The 21348-nt window shown below is 34.7% G+C and overlaps 1 protein-coding gene across 4 annotated transcripts in view; it reads left to right on the top strand.

Annotated features, from left to right (window-relative positions):
- SBF2 (SET binding factor 2) overlaps window positions 1-21348 on the top strand; it is a 463684-nt gene that overhangs the window by 227312 nt on the left and 215024 nt on the right. For all 4 annotated transcript variants that reach the window (XM_070491087.1, XM_044753304.2, XM_044753303.2 and 1 more), the window contains 3 exons: window positions 4667-4789; window positions 6167-6277; window positions 7947-8052. In XM_070491087.1, the coding sequence (XP_070347188.1) occupies window positions 4667-4789; window positions 6167-6277; window positions 7947-8052 (340 nt within the window). The remainder of the gene's footprint in view (window positions 1-4666; window positions 4790-6166; window positions 6278-7946; window positions 8053-21348) is intronic.

The raw sequence follows: 21348 nt of genomic DNA, 5'->3' as shown, positions 1-21348 counted from the left end.
ATAGCCATGCTTTCTTTTTTTCATTGAGGTATAATTGACTTTATAGCCATTATTACTAAAGAGTTTCAACTTCTTGCCGTCCTGTTTTTTTTTTTTTGAGGAAGATTAGCCCTGAGCTAACTACTGCCAGTCCTCCTCTTTTTGCTGAGGAAGCCTGGCCCTAAGCTAACATCCGTGCCCATCTTCCTCTACTTTATATGTGGGACGCCTGCCACAGCATGGTGTGCCAAGCAGTGCCACGTCCACACCTGGGATCCGAACCGGTGGACCCTGGACCGCCAAGAATCGGAACGTGTGAACTTAACCACTGCTCCACTGGGCCGGCCCCTGTTCTGTTCTTATATAACGGGCAAAACACTGGTAGAAAGAGGAATGGAACTCATATTTATGGAACCTTTAATGTATGCAAGGTGCTTTGTCTCCTCGTTGCTCCCCATTCTTTTCTCCCATCCCCAGCCCTTAATCTGTTTCTTCTTTAGTTTTCCTAATCCCAATAAATGTCATTATTATCCATCCAAGTGTTGAAAGAGAAACTTGGAGTTATCCCTTTTCCTCCATTTCTCTCGTCCTTCACATTATAGACGTCAGCAAATCCTGTTGACTCTACGTCCAAAGTAAATCTTCAGTCATCTACTTTTCTTTGTCTCCCGTTACCTCTCTACCATTTATCTTGCTTGAACTACCAAACAGACTTCTAACTAGCCTTCCTATTTCTGCTTTTGACTCCTTACAAACTGTTGTCCATTCAGCATCAGTGATCTTTTCAAAACAGAATTGAGATTACCCTCCTTGCTTAAAACTCTTCACCAGATTCCCAAAACATTCAGTATAAAAATCCAAACTCCTTACGCTGGCCTGAAGGCCCTGCATAGTCCAGCCCCTACTTAACTCTCCAGTTTCCTCTGCAATAGTATTCCCCCTGGCTACTTAGGTTTTATGTATTCTGGCTGCTTGTCTGTTTCTTAAAATATGCCAAATTCCTTCCTACTTTAGGCCTTTTGCATTTGCCTGTCCCTTTGTCTGGAATGTTCTACCCTTAAATTTTCAAGAGACTAGTTGCTTATTGTATTTTAGATGTCAGCTCCAGCATCACCTTCTCATAGAAGCTTTCTCTGACCTCTGTGTGCTACCTGCTAAAACCAAGGAATAATCTCAGGTTAGAAGAAGTCTTGTAAATATTAAGTGAGATAAAATATGTGAAAATGTTTTATACTATAAAATATTAAATTTCAAAGCATTATTATAACATCTATTACATTTATAGCCTATGTTTTTAATTTCCTGCTTATTTTTAAGTTTCTCACATCTTTTCTATGTGTGAAAGTCTGTCTTTGTAAAACACAAACCAAATAAAGCCAGTCCCATTGAATAATTATTATACAAAAGATATTTTAGCAGCTATAGAGAAGAGGCAGTATTTCCTTACGTGATAAAATATTTATAGAAAAATTTGATCAAAAACACCACATTATCATCTCCTTCAACAAACCTTATTCTAATCAATAGTTTTCAGGTTTTTAATTTTTTTTTTTTATCGCAGTAGTACATTTTGCTTTGAAAAAAGAAATAAGAATTTTCTCTAAACTTGGGACATTGTATTCTTGTAGGAGAGCTTTTGGGATTAAGAATGACCACATCTTATGATTTATATAGTACATTTATGAAGTAAAAGTCAATATCTGTAATAAAAAGTGATGTAAATAAAAATGGAATTGTTTTTACTTACTATTGATTTATATTATGTTGGACCTTTTTTCTTTCTTCTTAAAAACTATTCCATCTAGCTAATGTTTAATGAAAGAATAGCTTTAAGAAATGACCAATGCATTCTATTTTGTGTTTCAGTCATAGTAGATTAATGATTATTTATTTTGAAATAGTTATCTAACTTACTCAAGTTGACTTCTTAATGGTACTCTAGGGCATTTATCACAATCTCAAAAAAATGTGGATAGCTTTATCTCTTTCAGGAATTTCAGTCATTCTTCTATCATTTCAAATTTGTTAGTAATCCATGAAGAATATGATTCATTAAGTGTGGAAATCTTTGGTAAATTCATATTCATCACATTCTTATTATTTCTAAGGATTCCAGAAACCAACCAACCTAATTTTAGCTTTTGCTTTGAAACAAATGAAAATCTTTCAAGAGCATGTGGACCTTATCACACATATAAAAAGTAAACAGCTGGTTCCCTTTGGATATGTGCATTCCATGGACATCTAATCCTTGGTTGTATTTCACTGTACTAGAAACTATATGGGCTCCAAAGGAGATAGAAAACACAGTCCTTGGCCTCCATAAGTAGGGAGAAAAAGACTTCCCTTGGTAAAATACCCCAAAAACTATTCCAAGGAAATTCATTCCTGCATGTATGCAGTGAACAAATATTAAGTAAACATCAGTTATGTGCCCGGCTCTTGTTTAAGAACTGAGAAATTACCAGTGAGCAAAATCAGACAGAAGTCCTGGTCTTCATGGAGCATATTCTAGTGGAGGAGACAGACAAACCGAAAAACAAGATAAGTGAAATTCGTAATATGTTGGATGATAACAAGTGCCGTGGAGAAAAATAAAGCAAGGAAAGTGGGTAGAGAGTCTTAGGATATTGCAGTTTCAAGTAGGGTGCCAGCAAAGGCTTAACAGAGCAGAAGTTGCTTGATTGAAGACCTAAGGGGGATGAGGGAATTAGTCGTTAGGGTATCTGTGGAAAGAGTATTTCAGGCAAATGAATAACAAACAAGAGCTTAAGACCCTTAGCTCATCATGTTTGAGGAGCAACAAGGAAACAAAGTGGAGCTAAAGAGGAATAGAGGAGATGGAGGGAGGCTGTTAAAATAATCCAGACAAGCGAGGATGGTTCATAGTATTGTGGTAGCAGCGGAGGTGTGAGAAATCTAGATTTGCTGACAGCTTGGATATGAGATGTGAAATAGAGGGGAATCAGAATGTTTGATTTGCCAAATGGAAGGATAGGATTTCCATTTACTGCAGGAGGAATGGAGTTTGGGGAGAAAGGTTTGAGATACTTGTTCGTCATCTAAGTGGAGATGTCAAGCAGGCCATTGGATGTGGCATTTTGTAGCATTTTGGGGGAAGAGATTTTGTAACCATGGGCCCCTAGGACCAGTTCAGCTGACCCCGTCTTATGAACAGAATAGTTAAGAGTGGTTTTTCAGGGACAGAGGAATGACCCCCTTGTCTAGTTCAGGCCAGTTGAGACCACCAGCCCATCAACTGGGCCTGTGCTATTGCCTAAGTGAGCCTTTTGACATCAAGGGGCTGAAAATTCCATCCTTAGATCATACCAACCCCACCATTTTATGAACATGCGTCCTATGAAGAGCAATCATCTATCTCTACACTTTAGACTGTCCTGCCCTTCATCCCATAAATTTTGCCCCAAGCCCTGGATTGGAGAGACAGATCTGAGAGCTCATGCCTTCTGTTTCCTTGCAGATTGATCTTGCAATAAAGCTGTGTTCTTTTCTCAAAAGCTGATGCTATAATGATTGGCTCTTTATGTGTATTAGGCAAGAAATCCCAATTTTGTGTGGTAACAGTTTGGCAGGAGAAATAAATATGAGCAAGTGTGATATGTTGGTGAAATGTGCTGGGAATTAAGAGTGAGAGAAAAATCAGTAAGGAAAAGGCTTCAGGATGGAAGAGAAATTTTAAGCTGGACCTTTCATAAATGAAAAAGAAAGAGAAAGGAATTCTAGTTAGGGAAAATGTCCTAGCATCTTAGAATATCATCTAGAAATAAATCTGAATGCTTTACTACCTTATCTTCTTTTTTTTTTCTTACTTTAAACTTTTCTAATGAATCATATAGTATTATGGAATATAGGTGAATAGGAAATATTTGTTGACTCATAAATGGGAATAACATTTTTCAAAGGTTTATTTTATTAATCAGTATTTAGTCATTGGAACTTAGGTGTTTTTTTGTTCTAGATTTTTTCATTGTGCCCAAAATATACATGATATAAGATTTACCATTTTAACCATTTTAAATATATAATTCAGTGGCATTAAGTGCATTCTGAAATTTAGTTTCGTGTATAAAAAAGTATTCTCCCTTCTCAAAAAATCAACATTATTGCTTATGAACAAATGGAATTTAGAGCTGTTTGGGCTTCACTTCCAAGAGCATTGAGCATTCTGCAAGCCTCAGAATTCTAAACGATTATCTCTTTTGTTTGAAAGGTTGAGATAAGCAGAAAAACAAAAATTAAAATTAGTGCCTTACTTCTAAAACGACTTTTTCTTCATTTGAAAACTGACTTTCCATTTCAGTGTCATTCTTAGTTGTCTGGGTCACTATTTAAAGTAATTTGAGTGTATCTTATTTACCTTTGATTCCTGGTGCCTCACACAGAAACCAAATGCTCAGATAAAGTTCTAGTATGTCTCTGGAGCTTAAGGTGCTTTTCAAAAATGAGCTGTGTGCTGTGCTTCATGATTTCTTGCCTCCTTACTGCTTAGATTCCTCTCAAAGTATGTGCTTTATTTTTAGTTTGATTTTTGTTAATTATAAGTTATATCTTACAATTCATTTTGGATTTTGTAAAATACTTGAAAGGGTGTGATATGCCTATGTTTTGTGAGTTATAAACCTTGGAAATTCTGTCTGTGTATTGATTCCAGTGCCTCTTTTTCTAGGGAACAAAGAAGGAAGAGATTGAAGGTGAAGTGGAAGTGACTGGCTTAATTCAGCCTGCGGAAGTGTTTGCTCCTAAAAGCCTGGTGTTGGTATCCAGATTAGATTATCCAGACGTTTTTAGGGTAAAGAACTCATAGTTGTCATTATTGATTTGTATTATTGTGTAAATCTGTTTTGAGTGAATCATGGTAACAAGTTCTTTGTATTTAAAATATCTTTAAATTGATTTAGGAATTCACCAATAAAATAAAATTAGTGTGAACAGAAGAAATGTTTTTATGTTGCGTGAAACAAATAAACAAATATGTTAATATGACTATTTAAACATCTAAGGATGTAGTGTTTGTTTTAAAATAGATCCTATGTTTACTGATTCCAAAATTTATGAATCCTAAAGAAATCATTTGATTACCTGTAGCAAATTTAAAATGCATAGTAATATAACAACTTTGTATATTTTTATTCACCTTCTTTTGAGGAGTCTAGGTTCAAGTAAATAGAATGGATATTTGCAATTTCAAATATTTCAGATTGTGCTACTTCCAACATTGCTTTAAAATGTTGATTATTTCCATGTATTTCCTTCTTTTAGACTCTCAGAACTTTCAAATGTAAGGAAAACTTTTAGTTATAAATATGTTTGAGCTTTGAAAGAGGAAGGTTTATTTTTCTTATTTCACTTGCTACCTTTAGTTATAGTAATGTTGACCATTATCCAGAGTCAGAGGTCTTTGGAAAGTATAAACTATACTTTAAAATATCCAGAGGACTTGGGAAATTAATACATAATTTCTGGAAAACTTTTTCTTATGGTTGAAGTTATATATATTCTAGAAAAATTAACTTAGAGTCAAGATTTCAATAACAATAGGTAACTCCTACAAGTAATAATTTTTCAGAGCCACACATTTTAATAAACTGAAAGATTCATAAAGATTGCATTTTGTCTTCCATTTTACCACCTACCTTCTTCTAAGCTTAAAATGTTAGTCACGTCTTGTCTCTGTTTTGCTATCCTTTGTAATAATTCACATAAGTTAAACTTTTCTGTGGAATAAATGTTCTGAATTTGTAAGAATCACAAAACAAGATAAAATGTTTAAATTTTTATCTTGAAATTTGGAGATTTGCAAAGTAAGTTGAGACAAAAGCAGTTTTAAGCCCTACAAATTTGCTAGAGTGGTTATCTGAGCACAAGCACCTGTTTTACAAATTATGGATTTCTGCTTTTTACAAACTTAACTCAAAAGCTCATTTAGAGCTTCTGGTTCTGGAGGAAGATTTAATAAACTTAATAACATTTGCTGCTTAAAATTTATTTCATGGTCACTGTAGTAGAATATGCTTTACTAGGTTCAAAGAGAAATTTATTTCATGGTCACTGTAGAATATGCTTTACTAGGTTCAAAGAGAAATTTTCCTAGGAGCAAATGTCACAACAATTTATTTTTAGTGCTTACTTTTTCCATGAAATAACCACATGCATCTTCTCTTTGCAGGCTTGCTTGGGTTTGATCTACACTGTATATGTAGACAGTCTGAATGTCTCCTTGGAAAGTCTCATTGCAAACCTGTGTGCATGCCTTGTCCCAGCGGCCGGAGGGTCTCAGGTAAATAGAATAAAGGAAGAGATGAAGAGGGCCTGTTCTTTTTCTCCTCTCCTCTAGTTAATTTAATTTATGACATAAAGGAGAAAAGAATTTTTAAAATATTTTTTTTTTAAAGAGGATCTTAGTTTACTTAAGCATTGTCCCTATGGTCTGCCTTCTAGAGACCCAAGATTCCATTCTTTTCTTAGGTCATGAGGTTAATTTTAACACAGGGTTCACCTTTCACATAGCATAATTAGAAGCCATATTTTGTGTAACTTGAGCTCTAGTTTACATTTTCTTGGAAATACACTTTTTTAAGTTGAACTTTTAAAATGTATTCTTTCTATCTTTCTTACTCCTGTATATAGTTAAACTTCATTTTATTAACTTAAATTTAAAAATTTTGAGTGATAAAAATTAGGAGATAACAAGAAAACTCTCAAAACAATTCTTTGTAACATTATAACTACTTCTGAATAGATTCATTTATTTATTAATGTCCCTGGATAACAGCAGTTATACATGACCCTAAAATCATTTTGTGTATTGTTTGTAATCTTTAATAGAATAACTTGCCTTTACGCTTTGAAAGAAGAGGGCTTATTTTTCTTATTTTAATTTGCTACCTTTAGTAATGATAATATTGACCATTCTCCAAAATCATAGATCTTCTTTGGAAAGTATACGCTCTGTACCTTAAAATTTCCTAAGAATTTTGTCACAGATTAAGCCTCAAATGAGGACATTAAACTCTTTTATTGAAATAAAACTTTCTCAAAGTGGTCACGTGCTTTTCTTCTTTTGTATGTCTTGAGATTTTCATATTTGTCTCTGAAGTATAAAAATAAGAACCTCAGCTGCTATGACTTAATATTTCTAGGGAACCATACTTAAAAAAAAGAGAGATTTTTCCGTAAGTCCTAAAATTGTTCAGTTTACTTACTTTGCATATTCTTATGTAATATTGGGGAACAGGACAGCCCTCTAAAAAGTACATTGTTTGTCATCCATCTGTCAAAGATGTTACTGATAGTGAAATTGGCATCCCTTTTCTTTACCCTTTGTCTTTTTGACTGGCTTCTGTCTTTCCCAGTGTCTTTTATTACTCTGAAGTTTTTATCTTCTTTTCTTCTTCCTACTCTCTCCTCCCTCATTCTCCTACCTCTGCTCTAAGGGCAGAATATGAAATGTAAGTTTGGTCACAGTTGTAGCTAGAGTTTAAAGCAGTGTAATTATTTTATGGGTCTTTATTATGATGGGATTTTTGTTTATTTTATTTTATTTTTTTAACTTTATAAAGTTTTTTATTGCAGCTACTAGAAATTTTAAAATGACCTATCTGTTTCATACTATATTTCCTTTATTTTTCCCAGTTTTATTAAGATATAATTGACATATAAATGTTGACTTTGACATTTTATTATTTTTTAGTTAAGAATGATTGTCACTGATTTTTGTATCTCATCATGACTAGATTTTCAACTTTCAACTCCTGAATTTTCCTATACCATGTTCAGTTTGGCACAAAGTAGCTTGAATGTTTTGGGCTACATTCTTGCCCTTTGCATCAGTTAATTGGATCTTATATGGTCATCATCTAATCCAAATTTCAACTTCAGAGGGATTTGTAATTTTAAGAAAATATCTGAAATCATTTGTGTTTCTGTGTTTTTCTCCCATGCTGCAGAAGCTGTTTTCCTTGGGTGCAGGAGATAGACAGCTGATTCAGACTCCTTTGCACGATAGTCTTCCCGTCACAGGCACTAGTGTGGCTCTCCTGTTCCAGCAGTTGGGTATGTCTTCTCTCCCATTTTCAATGTCCTCTTTTAGAAGCCTACAAAAAAATATTTATTCTAAGCTCACGTGACTTGATATGAATCAAGAAAATAAAAAGCAAACCGTTAAATAGCTGATACACAAAATATATAATTATGTGGGTCCTGATCTTAACTAGTATTCATTCTTTTCTATTTTTATTTTAGTTTTTAGGCCTCTTTTGCTCTGGAGTCAATTAGACTTTTAGAAAGTAAACATATTTTTTTTTATGCTTTAAAAGATGAATAGATAGTATATTTTGCTTTTCATTAGATGAATTGCTTTTGTAGAAAACTTGTCAGATGGAGCTAAAAGTTCTGTTTTTCTCATTCCACCGTCTGTATCAGGACTTTATCTCCAATTTTCTAGCAACGGCTAGGATGAAGAATTGGGAGGAGGACACTAGAGAGTGCCATCTGTACCTTGGACAGCTTGTACTTCATTCAAGGAGTAATACAACTTAAAAATGAGGGTGTCTCAGACTAAGGCTGCCAGAGATTCCCATTTGCTTTACCTCTTGCTTGTCCTTTATATGCATTTGCATGAGTGTTGCACTCTCTTTGATTCAGTGTTTGTCGTTGTTCTTCATCTGTGTTTGTATTTTTCTAGTTATATTGAAACCCTCCCTTCCCTGGGGTTCATACTCTGCTTTTCCAGGGAATTCTTAGTTCCTTGCACAAAAATTCTGCCCTCTTGTTTCCCTGCTATCTCATGTTGAATTTTGCTCCTTGCTCAGCTCTGTAATTTATCACTCTTTTTTCATTAGTAGCCTCATCCTCATTCTTTTGCTGTGACTTCACTCAGTTAAATTTAGAAAACCTTAGAAGAGATTAATGTAAATATAAGCAGAGTATCCTAATAATGATGAATGGTGATACCAGTCCCAAAGCAGTAGTTCTTCCCTATTACATCTGCCTCCCCTCAGGAGTTCAAACACTGAAAAATTACATATCGCTTCTTCTCTTCCCCCCTGTAAGTTTGTACTCACTGAATCATCTCAAGTAAGTCCTAATGTAATTAAAGCTATTTTCTTCAATGTGTGAAAAAGGTCCTTTTTCCCTAGTGGTGCTTACTTCTCTAAAGAACATCTTGTTGATTAAAATCCTCCCTCTACAATCTTTTGGAAATAATTTTATGGGGTTTGTGGACTACCTTCAGCCTGTCCGTGGTCCCTTCTAACCATTTACTTAATTGATTTTAGCCAAGCATATTCACTGACTTTTTTCCTTTTAGAAAAGGCTGTATGCTTGTAAAGGATCAATCCAAGCAAAGATTTACTGTGAAGAGGAAGAGAAGGATATGACACAAATAAAATAATTTCACATTGCTGAATGCTACCATTTAATCTTATACTTGAGTACCTTATAAACCTCTCATGCTTTTGAGTTTTTACTGTGATATGAGGGAAGTTGAGGGGTTGTTACTGGCATTTAGTGCCTAGGACCAGGGATATTAAACATCTGTTATGCATGACATATATGCACCAGAAGAATTTTTACCTCAGATACCATTAGTAATCCCACTGAGAAAAACTGCTATAGATAAAGTATAAATTTATAAAGTCTTGGACCTCTCCTCCAGTAATTTGGCCTATGTAATTCAGACTAACCCTTTTATCTCTGACCACTAGAAAAGATGTACAAATATAAACATCTGCTTGAAAGCATCAGAAACAGTAAAGAATTACTAAGCCATGGTCCAAGAGAAGAAGAAAACCTAGAGAAGTAAGCTAGACATTTGGGACCAATTTTTCGCAGAGCACCTGTTGATTTTGGAAGAAGGAACTGCAAAGCTGATCAGCACTATTGATATTCCATGGGCAAGGGGAAAATTGGAGTTCAGGTTGTACCAAGGCAGGTTCCTTTATGAAGCTCTCATGCTTTGAGTTGGGACATAAAGGACCATAACCTAGGACCACTCCCAGGTAAATCACAAGTAGACAGGCCCCCTGAGGAACTGAAGTACAGCTTGAAATCATTTCAGTCCCTTGAAATGGGTTACGGGGATTCTTGATGCTCCTGTCTCTAGCCATATAGAGGAAGTAAAAGTAAATTCTCTCTGGAAGAAGATAAATGTATTCTAGGCCTCCAATATGTCTATAAATTTTCATATATGTGCCCAACACTCAATTCAAAATAATCAGAAACACAAAATCTAAACCTATATGAAAGAAATACAAAAGAAACCGTAGGCAATAAAAAAGATCCACAAGGTGCCAGAAAATAGTTATCAGATTCAGTTATTAAAATAACTATGGTTAAAATAGTGGAGGAGATAAACAGTCAAGAATGAGAATTTGGAGAATGACATCAGCAAGATGACAGAATAGGAAGTCCCAATCCTTGTTTTCCCACAAAAACATCAATTTAACAATGATATACAGACCAAAATACCTTTATGAGAATTCTAGAATTCAGTTAAGAAGTTTCAGTACCCTAGATGATCACAAAGCTGAGAGCAGCCACATTGAAACAGGTAGAAGATCATTTCAGTTTACCTGGTCAGCCCCTCCCCCAAGCCAGCATAGCTCTGCGCTGGGAGAGGATGCCTCAGCTTTGCATCTTCTATTTGGGGCTTGGGGGTGGGGAGAGGAGTAGATTGTGCATCCAGTGTTCCAGCGTTATGGAGGGCTGCCCAAAGGGCTAGTTTCTGCCTCACTTCATTCAAAGCACTGAAATAATCAGCATAGCTTGGATGCCTGAGGGCCACTGAGAAGCAAGAAGAGTGAGGGTGGCTTGCTGCCACCGCCACAGCATGGCACACTTAGGAGAAGGTGCACCGCCTGAGGCTTGTCCCCGGGGAAGGAGGGAGAGGAGCATCAACATTCTAGCTTTTCAGAAGGCTGCCTGAACATTGGCAAAGACGTGGAGGAATTGGAACTTTCACTGCTAATGAGAATGTGAATGGGACAGCTACCTTGGAACACAATTTGACTTTTTTAAAAAGTAAAACATGCGCCAGCCCCTTGGCCGAGTGGTTAAGTTCGTGCACTCCGCTTTGGCGGCCCTGGGTTTCGCCAGTTCGGATCCCAGGCATGGACATGGCACTGCTCGTCAGGCCATGCTGAGGCAGCTTCCCACACAGTACAACCAGAGGCACTCACAACTAGAATATACAACTATGCACTCGGGGGCTTTAAGGAGAAGAAAAAAAATAGAAGATTGGCAACAGTTGTTAGCTCACGTGCCAATCTTTAGGGAAAAAAAAAAAGTAAAGCAAACCAAATAATCCAGCCATTCCACTCCTAGACATTTACCTAAGGAAAGTGATGGCATGGTCCATAAAAATATTTATATACGATTGTTCATATTTTATAATAGTAAAACTCTGGAAACAAACTCGATGTCCATGATTTGTAATGGATAATGGTGATGGTAATGGAGAAATGATCTGTGGTTTATTGATATAATGGAATACTACTAAGCAATATAAAGTAATGAATTATTGATACATGCTACAGCATGGATTAATCTGAAAATAATTATGCTGAATGAAAAAAGCCAGACGAAAAAGAATGCATAGTATATAATTCGATTTCTGTAAGGCTCTAGAAAATGCAGTCTAATCTCTGGTAACATAAACAGGTCACTGGTTGCCTTTGGAGTGAAAAGAGAGGGATTACGAAGGGACGTGAGGAAACATCAGAATGATGTTTGTGTTCATTATCTTGATTTTGGCGATAGTTCTACAGGTATATACATATGTCAAAATGTATCAAATTCTACAAGTGAATTGAAAACCTATGTTCACACAGAAACTTGTACATGACTGTTAATAGCAGCATTATTCATAATAGCCAAAAACTGGAAACAATGCAAATGTTTGTCAGCTGATGAATGGATAAACAAATTGTATATCCACATGATGGAATATTATTCAACCACAAAAAGGAAGCAAGTGTTGATACATGCTACAACATGGACGAATCTTGAAAACATTGTTAAGTGAAAGAAGCCAGACACAAAAGCCACATAGTGTATGCTTCCATTTATATGAAATGTCTAGAATAAGCAAATCCATAGAGACAGAAGGTAGATTAGTGCTTGACAGGAGCTGAGAGGAGGGGCGATGGACAATGACTGTTCATGAGTATCAGATTTCAGGTCATGAAATTGTTTTGGAGTAAAACACTGGTGATGGTTTTACAACCTGTGACTATACTCAAAACCACTGAATTGTACACTTTAAAAGGGTGAGTTTTATGGTGTGTGAATTATGTCTCAAATAAAGAAAAACTAATAGGGCTTGTCAAAAGAAGCCGGGAACCATCTTGAAGAGGTTTGCAGTGGATCTAAGTTACATTTTGATCTTCCAAAATGAAAATAGTTTCAGTTGATTGAAACTTAGCAAATATTTTTAAATCCATGAATTCATAATATTAAAATAAAAAAATTGTTACCTCAGAATATGACGGGGAACTACTTTATCTTGAAAACTTATCAATAAAGGATAATCCATCGTGCATTTATTCTGCCTTGCCTATATGAACTATACAGTACAGGGTAACGTAAGTGTAGTTGAGGGGAATTGTCCCTTTTTAAAATTATCCCATCAGTAAGTGAAAAATTATAGAAATAGAACATCATCATTTTACAACCCTCAGTGAATGAAGATCTAAGCATCAACAACTGTTATCACAAGAAGAAAAAGAAACAGATATCATGTACCTAGCCTTGCCAAACACTACCTGTAGTTTTGCCAGAAAGATTAAATCTGAGTCTGATGACAGGAGATACGGAAGATAGGCGAACACCTGGAACTGCACCAAGAGACTGCAATTGTCAAAATCCAGTCTCTCAGAAACGTTATCAGTCAAATGTCCCAGGCTCTTTAACACATAAATTATAGGGAAAAGAAACGAATGGAGCAGAATCTCTAGGTTAAAAGAGATTTAAAACTCATCCCATTGTTATTAGAGTGAGATTGAACTATAGTGTCCAGGGATGCACATTTGGGTGATAAAACTGCCTATAGAAGAAATCAGGAAAGTGGTTAATAGAATAAAGTCAGGATAATGGCTACTTAATGGCAGTAGAGAGGTGGTTCTGTTTGGCGACACGTGGAAGGGCTTCTAGGGTTGCTGGCAAAGTTCTCTTTCTCAATGTAAGTGATATTTGTAAGATAATTCATTAAGCCAAACATTTGATTTATATGATTTTCTATATTTGTGTTTTATCTTACAAGAAAAAAATATTTTTAAAAACTTGTAGAGCTATCCAGCTTTTTATATGCATACCTAACTTTTATTATTTGAAAAAGTGCAATCCTTGAACAAATTAGAGATTTTCTCCTTCTCAGATAATGAAGAGTCTAGAGGTAGGCAGTATGGAGCTGCTATATTGATTCTCAGATGTCTTCAGGGATGGTATGGAAATTCTGCTCTGTGCTTTTCCCCTATTAACAGGGAGTTTTCCCTTACTAGACTGTGAGCTTCAAGAACTGCCTTGTCTTATTCTGTGTCCTCTATATCTGACAGAGTGCCTTGGGCGCAGAAGGCATCAATGTTTGTTGACTAAATGAATGAACACACTAGCCATGAAGAAAAGGACAATCATGTCTCTTTAGGAAATGTTCTGTGTATGAATGAAGTGTGCCAAAACACATGATGATTAGTCATTTGAAGATCAATATTCTCTAGTATTTTGAGCTTAATTATCTTTTGCTTACATATTCAAAATTTACTGTTTCAGAGAAAGAATAAGGAAAAGATAAGGAAGGAAAGGAGAAAGAACGTTGACTCTAAAACCGCACTGTATGCAGAGTTGCAGTTTCCAGAGAATGTGGTGCTGATAATTCTGTCTAAAGGCATGCTCTTATCACCAGTCATTTTGGTTGGACTGTTGTTGAAGGCCAATATTAGACTATTATCAGAGTTCACTACCTGGGTTAGGAGTGGGATGCTGGTGGTGGATTTTACAAAGCATAGACAGGAAGCAGATAAAACTATAAGATTTTTTTGTAGCCTTGACTAGTTTTCCTGTGATAAGTCTAAATGTAATGATAGCATTTCCTTGGTTCTTCTCTCCAAGGATTGTTATGATAATGAATTTGTTTTTCACAGTTTGAGAGGTCTCTGTTTTTGCCTGAAATTATTATGCAGACTTTTGCCATCTCCCATCTCATTCCCCGTAAGTTTCTGTTCATCACCTTCATCTCTTCCTTGCCATCTTTTTTGTTTGTTTGGTTCTTGTTGCAGCCTATGTGAACTATTTTTGTTTACCTGACAATTTGTCTTTTAAGTGTGGAAAACTGCAGTGGTTTTTTTTGTGTTAATAAGATTGTACTCACAGGAACTGGTTTTTATAGCTACTCTGATTTTTTAATCTAATCCATAGCTGTTTAACTCAGGTGTCCCTCCTTGACCCAAATAATTTCGTGAAATTCTCGTGACGTCCTTTGTCGTATCTCTTCACCTATAATTTGGATTTTAACTGCAAACACACTAGTTTTAGAATTCTTATTCCTCAGTTTTTATAGTATACTATTTATTAAAGATTTTTAAAGTCACAAACTAAAATGATCTTAGTCCTTCAGCTGTCATCACTCTGTTTCCATGGTTAAACAACTTTAGTCTTGAGTCATCTGTGTTTTGATGAGCTTTATTGAGAAGTTACTGACATATGACATATGTAAGTTTAAGGTTTACAGAGTGATGATTTGATGCATTTATGTATTGTGAAGTGATTAGCACAGTAAGCTTATTAACACCTCCATCCCCTCACATCATGATCATTTGTGTATGTGTGTGCACTGTGAACATTTAAAATCTGCTCTCAGTAACTTTTAAGTATATAATACAGTATTGTTAGTTATAGTCACCATGCTGTACATTAGATCCCCAGAATTTATTTATTTTACACCTGGAATTTCTACCCTTTGACCAACATCTCCCCGTTTCCCACACCCCTTAACCCCTGGCAACCACCCTGTTTCTGTGAGTTCAGCTTTTTTAGATTCCACGTATATGTGAGAACCTAGAGTATTTGTCTTTCTCTGTCTGACTTGTTTCACTTAGCATAATGCCTTCACGGTGTATCCATGTTGTCACAAAAGGCAAGATTTCCTTCTTTTTTCTTTATTTTTGATGGTTGAATAACATTCCATTTTGTGTGTGTGTGTCTGTGTGTGTGTGTGTCTGTGTGTGTGAGATATATATATATGTATCACATCTTCTTTATCCATTCATCTGTTGATGGACACTTAGGTTGTTTCCATGTCTTAGCTTTTATGAATAATGCTACAATGAACACGGGCATGTAGATACCTCTTCTAGATAGTGATTTCATTTCCTTGGGATATATACCCAGAAGTAGGATTGCTGAATCAAATGGTAGTTCTATTTTTCATTTTTTGAGGAACTCCCATACTGTTTTCCGTACTGGCTGTACCATTTTGTATTCCCACCAAAAGTGCACAACAGTTCCCTTTTTTCACATCTTGCCAGCACTTGTTATCTCTTGTCTTTTTGATAATAATCATTCTAACAAGTATAAGATGGTATCTCATTGTGATTTTGATTTCCATTTTCCTGGTAATTAGTGATGTGAGCTGCTTTTTTGTGTGTTCTTGGCATTTGTATGTCTTCTTTGGAAAAATGTCTCTTTAAGTCCCTTGCTGTATTTTTAATTGGGTTGTTTTTCTGCTGTTGAGTTGTATGAGTTTCTTATATGTTATGTTTATTAATCCCTTATCCAATACATGGTTTGCATATATTTTCTCCTATTCCATAGGTTGCCTTTTCATTTTGCTGGTTATTTCTTTGATTGTACAGAAAGTTTTTAGTGTGATATAGTCCCACTTGTTTATTTTTGCTTTTGCTGCTCGTGCTTTTGGTGTCATATCCAAAAACTCATTGCCAAAAATCAATGTCAAGGAGCTTTTTCCTTGTCTTTTCTTCTAGTAGATTTATAGTTTTGGTTCTCAAATTTATATAGTTAGTCCATTTCAAGTTATTTTTTGTGAGTGATCTGAGATAGGGGTCCAATTTCATTCTTTTGCATGTGAATATCCCATTTTCCCAGCACCGTTTATTGAAGAGATCATCTTTTCTCCATTGCATATTCTTGGCTCCTTTGTCAAACAGTAGTTGACCGTATATGTATAAGTTTATTTCTACACTCCCAATTCTGTCCCATTGACTGTATGTCTGTTTTTGTGTCAGTAACGTACTGTTTTGATTACTATAGCTTTGTAATATAGTTTGAAATCAGGAAGTGTGATGCCTCTAGCTTTTTTCTTCTTTCTCAGGATTGCTTTGGCTATTTGAAGTATTTTATGATAGTTTTTTCTATTTCTGTGAAAAAGGTCATTATAATTTTGATAGAGATTGCATTGAATCCATAGATGGTTTTGGGTAGTATGGACATTTTAACAATATTACTTCTTCTGATCCATGAACATGAGGTATCTTTCCATTTATTTGTGTCTTCTTCAGTTTCTTTCATCAGAGTCTTGTAGTTTTCAATGAACAGGTCTTTCACCTTCTTGGTTAAATTTATTCCTAATTATTTTATTATTTTTGATGCTCTTGTAAATGAGATTTCTTTCTTTTTCAGATAGAGCATTGTTAGTATATAGAAAAAAATGGATTGTTTTATGTTGATTTCGTATCCTACAATTTTACTGAATTATTTTATTAGTTCTAATAGCTTTTTGGTGGAGTCTTTAGGATATTCTATATAGAAAATCGTATCATCTGCAGACAGACGATATTACTTCTTCCTTTCCGACTTGGTTGCTTTTTTTTTTTTCCTTGCCCCTTGCTCTGGCTAGGACTTCCAGTATTATGTTGAGTAGGCATGGTGAGAGTAGACACCCTTGTCTTGTTCCTGATTTTAGTGGGAAATCTTTCAGCCTTTCACTATTGAGTAAGATGATAGCTGTGGGCTTATTATATATGGCATTTATTATGCTGAGGTACGTTACTTCTGCACTCAATTTGTTGAGAGTTTTTATCCTGAGAGGATGTTGAATTTTGTCAAATGCTTATTCTGCATCTGTTGAGATGATAGTATGATTTTTTAATCTTCCATTCTATTAAGGTAGTGTATCCCATTGATTGATTTGTGTATGTTGAACCATCCTTGCATCCCTGGGATAAATCCCATGTGATGATTGTGTATGATTCTTTTTAATCATAAAATCACTCTTTTTAATGTACTGTTGAATTCATTTTGCTGGTATTTTAGTGGTAATTTTCACATCTGTATTTATCAAAGATGTTAATCTATAGTTTTCTTTTCTTATAGTGTCCTTATCTGCCTTTTTTCTATCAGAGTAATGCTGGCCTTGTAAAATTAGTTGGGGAGTGTTCCGTCCTCTTGAGTTTTTTGGGAGAGTTTGAGAAGGATTGATATTAATTCTACTTTAAATGTTTGGTAGAATTCACCAGTGAAACCATCTTGTTCTGGACTTTTCTTTGTTGGGGTGTTTTTGATTATAATTTCAATCTCCTTACTCATTATTTCTCTGTTCAAAATTTCTATTTCGTCATGATTCAGTCTTGGTATGAACTTTTTTATATGCATACTTTCTTTTTGCTTATCCATATTTAACTTTAGCCAGTTTTTCATTAACTATTATTAGGTCATTATTTCTGTGTTGATTATCTCTAATACTAAACATAGATTTTTTTTAAAAATTGTTTAAATAGCTAGAGTTTTTTCTTCAGTTTATCTTACAAACGTTATTTTTACTTTGTACAAAAACATCCTTAAAATGTTGGTTGTAGTCGTTACTTGCTATTCAGAAAGTTGTTTCTGTTTTTGAATATTTTAATGGAAAACTTTTGGTTTTGTCTTCCCCTAGAAAAGCTTCTATCTATAATGCTACATAATTATTCTTGAAGTGATATTAACTCTTATTAGAGTATCAAAAATAATATATCTTCCTGAAATAGAAAGATGAAAAGATGCCAGAGGAAAGAATGTGGGCTTAGGTTGTACAAAAGTGTTCTCTTTAAAGGTAACACCTTTAAGAAGTATATGTTGATTAGTAAATTTATGAACCACATAATTAATGCATTAATTTTGGGATTATTTTTGTTCTTTTTCCTTAAATGATCAAAATTTAGTGCCTTGGATCATGTTTCTATTTTCACTGTTTTCCCAGCTTTTTTTAGTAGCATTATTACTTGTTTTTAGTCTTATTCTCTATTAGAATGGGAAAAAATGAAGTAGCCATTTTGTTTCTCAATATATGTTGTTAAAAATATAGTTGGAGAATTAGTGCACAAGAGTTCAGACCATTACTCTGAATGACATAATGTACTCCAGGAGAAAAAGGAGGAAATAGGAAATTTAGTGTTTTACTATATCTGTGATTAATCATTTTTTGACAGTTTGAATATCAGCTATTTTTCTTGGGGCTTTGAAACAAATTAAATCTTCTCACTTACTAGTCTGTTCTGGACTGCTTTTCTGAAGAAACTGCTTAGCATGTGTACTCTACTCCAGAGGCCTAAGGATCTCTAGAGAAGACTGTTCCGATTTAATTTTTTGTAATAAATAGCACAAAGAATAAAGTCCCTATAATGCCTACCTGCAGGAGTATCTTTTTGTCATCAAATGTTTACAAAGCACTTACCATGTGCCAGGTCCTGTGCTAAGTCATTAGGGATATAAAGATGAAAATATCACAACCCTTATCCCAGATATACTTTCAGCTCAGTGGAGAAACAGATAATCTTTTAAAAATTGTAGTACAGTATATTTAGTGCAATAATAGAGGTACCAACAGCTAACTCTTACTAGGTAGAAAAGAGGAAGAAGGATATTCCATGCAGAAGGAAAAACATAAGCAAGAGTATAAAGCCATGAAAGTAAGATGTTTGATGACGCTTGAGCAGAGGGTTGTAGAAGTAGTCAGAATGTTATCAGGAAATTGATTGCTTTTGTTTTCAAAATTAGAGATTAAATATTTATGCTAGTTTCGTAAAGGAAACCATTGTTAAAATACCAAAGACGGACAGTCATTGTCGATTGAGTGCTTGTTGACGAGTGTACTACGCTTTCTAGAATTACACATAAATGAAGTATGTGGTTGCTATGTGATATAATTTGAGGACAGTTCAGAATAATCCTTGTTCAAAACTGTCTTCTCCATTTTCCTTTTATGGTTCTTAAATGCTACTATTCAACAGATATCTCTATCTTTGTATTGTTATCCTTTAATGAAGGCAAATGCTCTGAGACACGAAGCCATTAAGTGTTATCTTTCGTTGTCACAGAGTTCTCTCATCTAAAATTTCATTTTTCTCTTTCAGCATTTTAGAGATTAATATTCTTATAAAATATTGCTACTCCAACATGTAAGTATGAAACTTAGAAACAGTAGCAGGATAACTTACCGTCTTTTTTGTGCTCGGTAGCACTTTGTACATGTCTCTATTCTGTTGTGTTTTAATTATTTATTTACCAACCTACCATCTTCACTGAACTGTGAGCTCCTATGAGCCTGCCTGAGGTTTCTTTATATCCATCCGTAGAGTTTAGCAGTTTCTTATGTATCTCAGCAACTTGGTAAAAGTTTAATAGTGGAGGAAGGGAGAAGAGGGGAGAAGAAAGGAAGACGTGTTCATTAAGAGTTCTTTCTGCTAAGGCAGTTCCCTCCTGCTTGTTCCTGCTTTAGTTCTCCAGTCACTCACTCTATATTATCCTTCCACTTGGTTTGCTACTCTACTGCGAAGGCCCCATTTACTTCCTGCTTCTTAAATGTAGACATTAGAGTAGATTTAAAAACCTGGTCGCTGATCAGAACAGGCACAGACTAGGAACCTGGGCCATTTGGGGTTGGAATAATCTGATGTGATTACCTTAGATCTAGAGAACCAATTACAGTGTTAAAGAAGAAAATGTGCTGTACTTTTTTACATAGTTTTGGTTGAGTTGGTCTTCTATGAATTACTTGGTATATACGCAATTTTAGATTTGAATTCTTTGAGGTCATATATATTTGTTCATGGATTTCTTATACTTAAAGATTACCATATTGCTGAACTCTACTTACAAGCATGTGAAATATATTTAAGTCATGTCACACTCAAGGGAATAAGCCCATCCATGTTCATAACCACTAAAATATACCCACGTACAGTCGCCCAATTCAGTTACATTTCTTCACTATTTTTTACTTAGAGTATTTTCATTTCTAACATATTTGAAAATAATACAAATATGACACATTGCCTCTCTGAGTTATAAAACTGAATTGTATAAACTATATAAAGCTTTAGTTAATCCATGAAGGTAGGGATTTTGTTTTTCTTCATTGCTGTATTCCCAGTGCCTGGAGGATAGTAGATACTCAACAAATATTGATCGAATGAATGAGAAATCTCCTTTTCCATGACTTGTATTAAGCCATGACCATTATTGTATTGTTTTCTCCACTGTGAATTGACCAGAAAGAACTATAATAAATTGCTTAAGCTTTCTGAAATATATCTTGTCTTGAAACCAGCCTTCCTCAATTAGACCAGTTGAAAGTTAAGACGTAACATTCTATTTGTGCAACATAGCATTATTATTCAGAGGAGAGGATTCTGGAGAAAAGTTTTTGGTGTTGTTTTTTCAAAACAGGAAACAAATACATTTGTTAATGTTTCATGCTCTAAATTTTAGAACTTTAACCCATAAAGAAAAGTTAAGATCAGGAAGTAATTTTTCAGAATGTTTTACTATTTGAATAATCAACAGGATGTGTATGTACCATTGTAGTGAAATCAGTGGTAATTATCACTGGAATGTTTGTTTTCATATTGTCTTCTCTCCTGTTGTCGTGCAGTTTTGGATAGATGTTGGCTACCGAAGACTAGGAAACAATTCAAGGTTATGTAGAAAACTGATTATGACTTGTAGTTTAGAGAAATTGAATTTCTAAATAACTATGTAGCTGTGAACACAGCAACAATCATTGCTCGTTAGGAATAAAAACATTAATGTAATTTCTTAAAATATTTGAGATTGTTAATTATCTAAAACTTAAGAAAGCATGTAATATTTTTAAGAATATAAAATTTAAGTAATACTTCAGTTAGACATGGGTAAATTATTCTGTATAACACTATATAATTTTCTGGATAATGAAAAACTTACCCTTCAAGCATTAGAAAATTGTCCCTAACTTATTTCTAATGTATGAGACATAAATTCTGTTTTAGTAAGTATAGTGTAATATTTCCCCCCTTGATGTCATAAGCTGATTGTTTTTACTAATGTAAGTAGGAAGGAGTCCCTTACAACTGCATGCCTTCTTTCTTCACAATTTATCTGATG

The sequence above is a fragment of the Equus asinus genome, chromosome 20 (assembly GCF_041296235.1).
Source record: "Equus asinus isolate D_3611 breed Donkey chromosome 20, EquAss-T2T_v2, whole genome shotgun sequence".
Lineage (NCBI taxonomy): Eukaryota > Metazoa > Chordata > Mammalia > Perissodactyla > Equidae > Equus > Equus asinus.
This window is presented reverse-complemented; position numbering and strand designations above follow the sequence as displayed.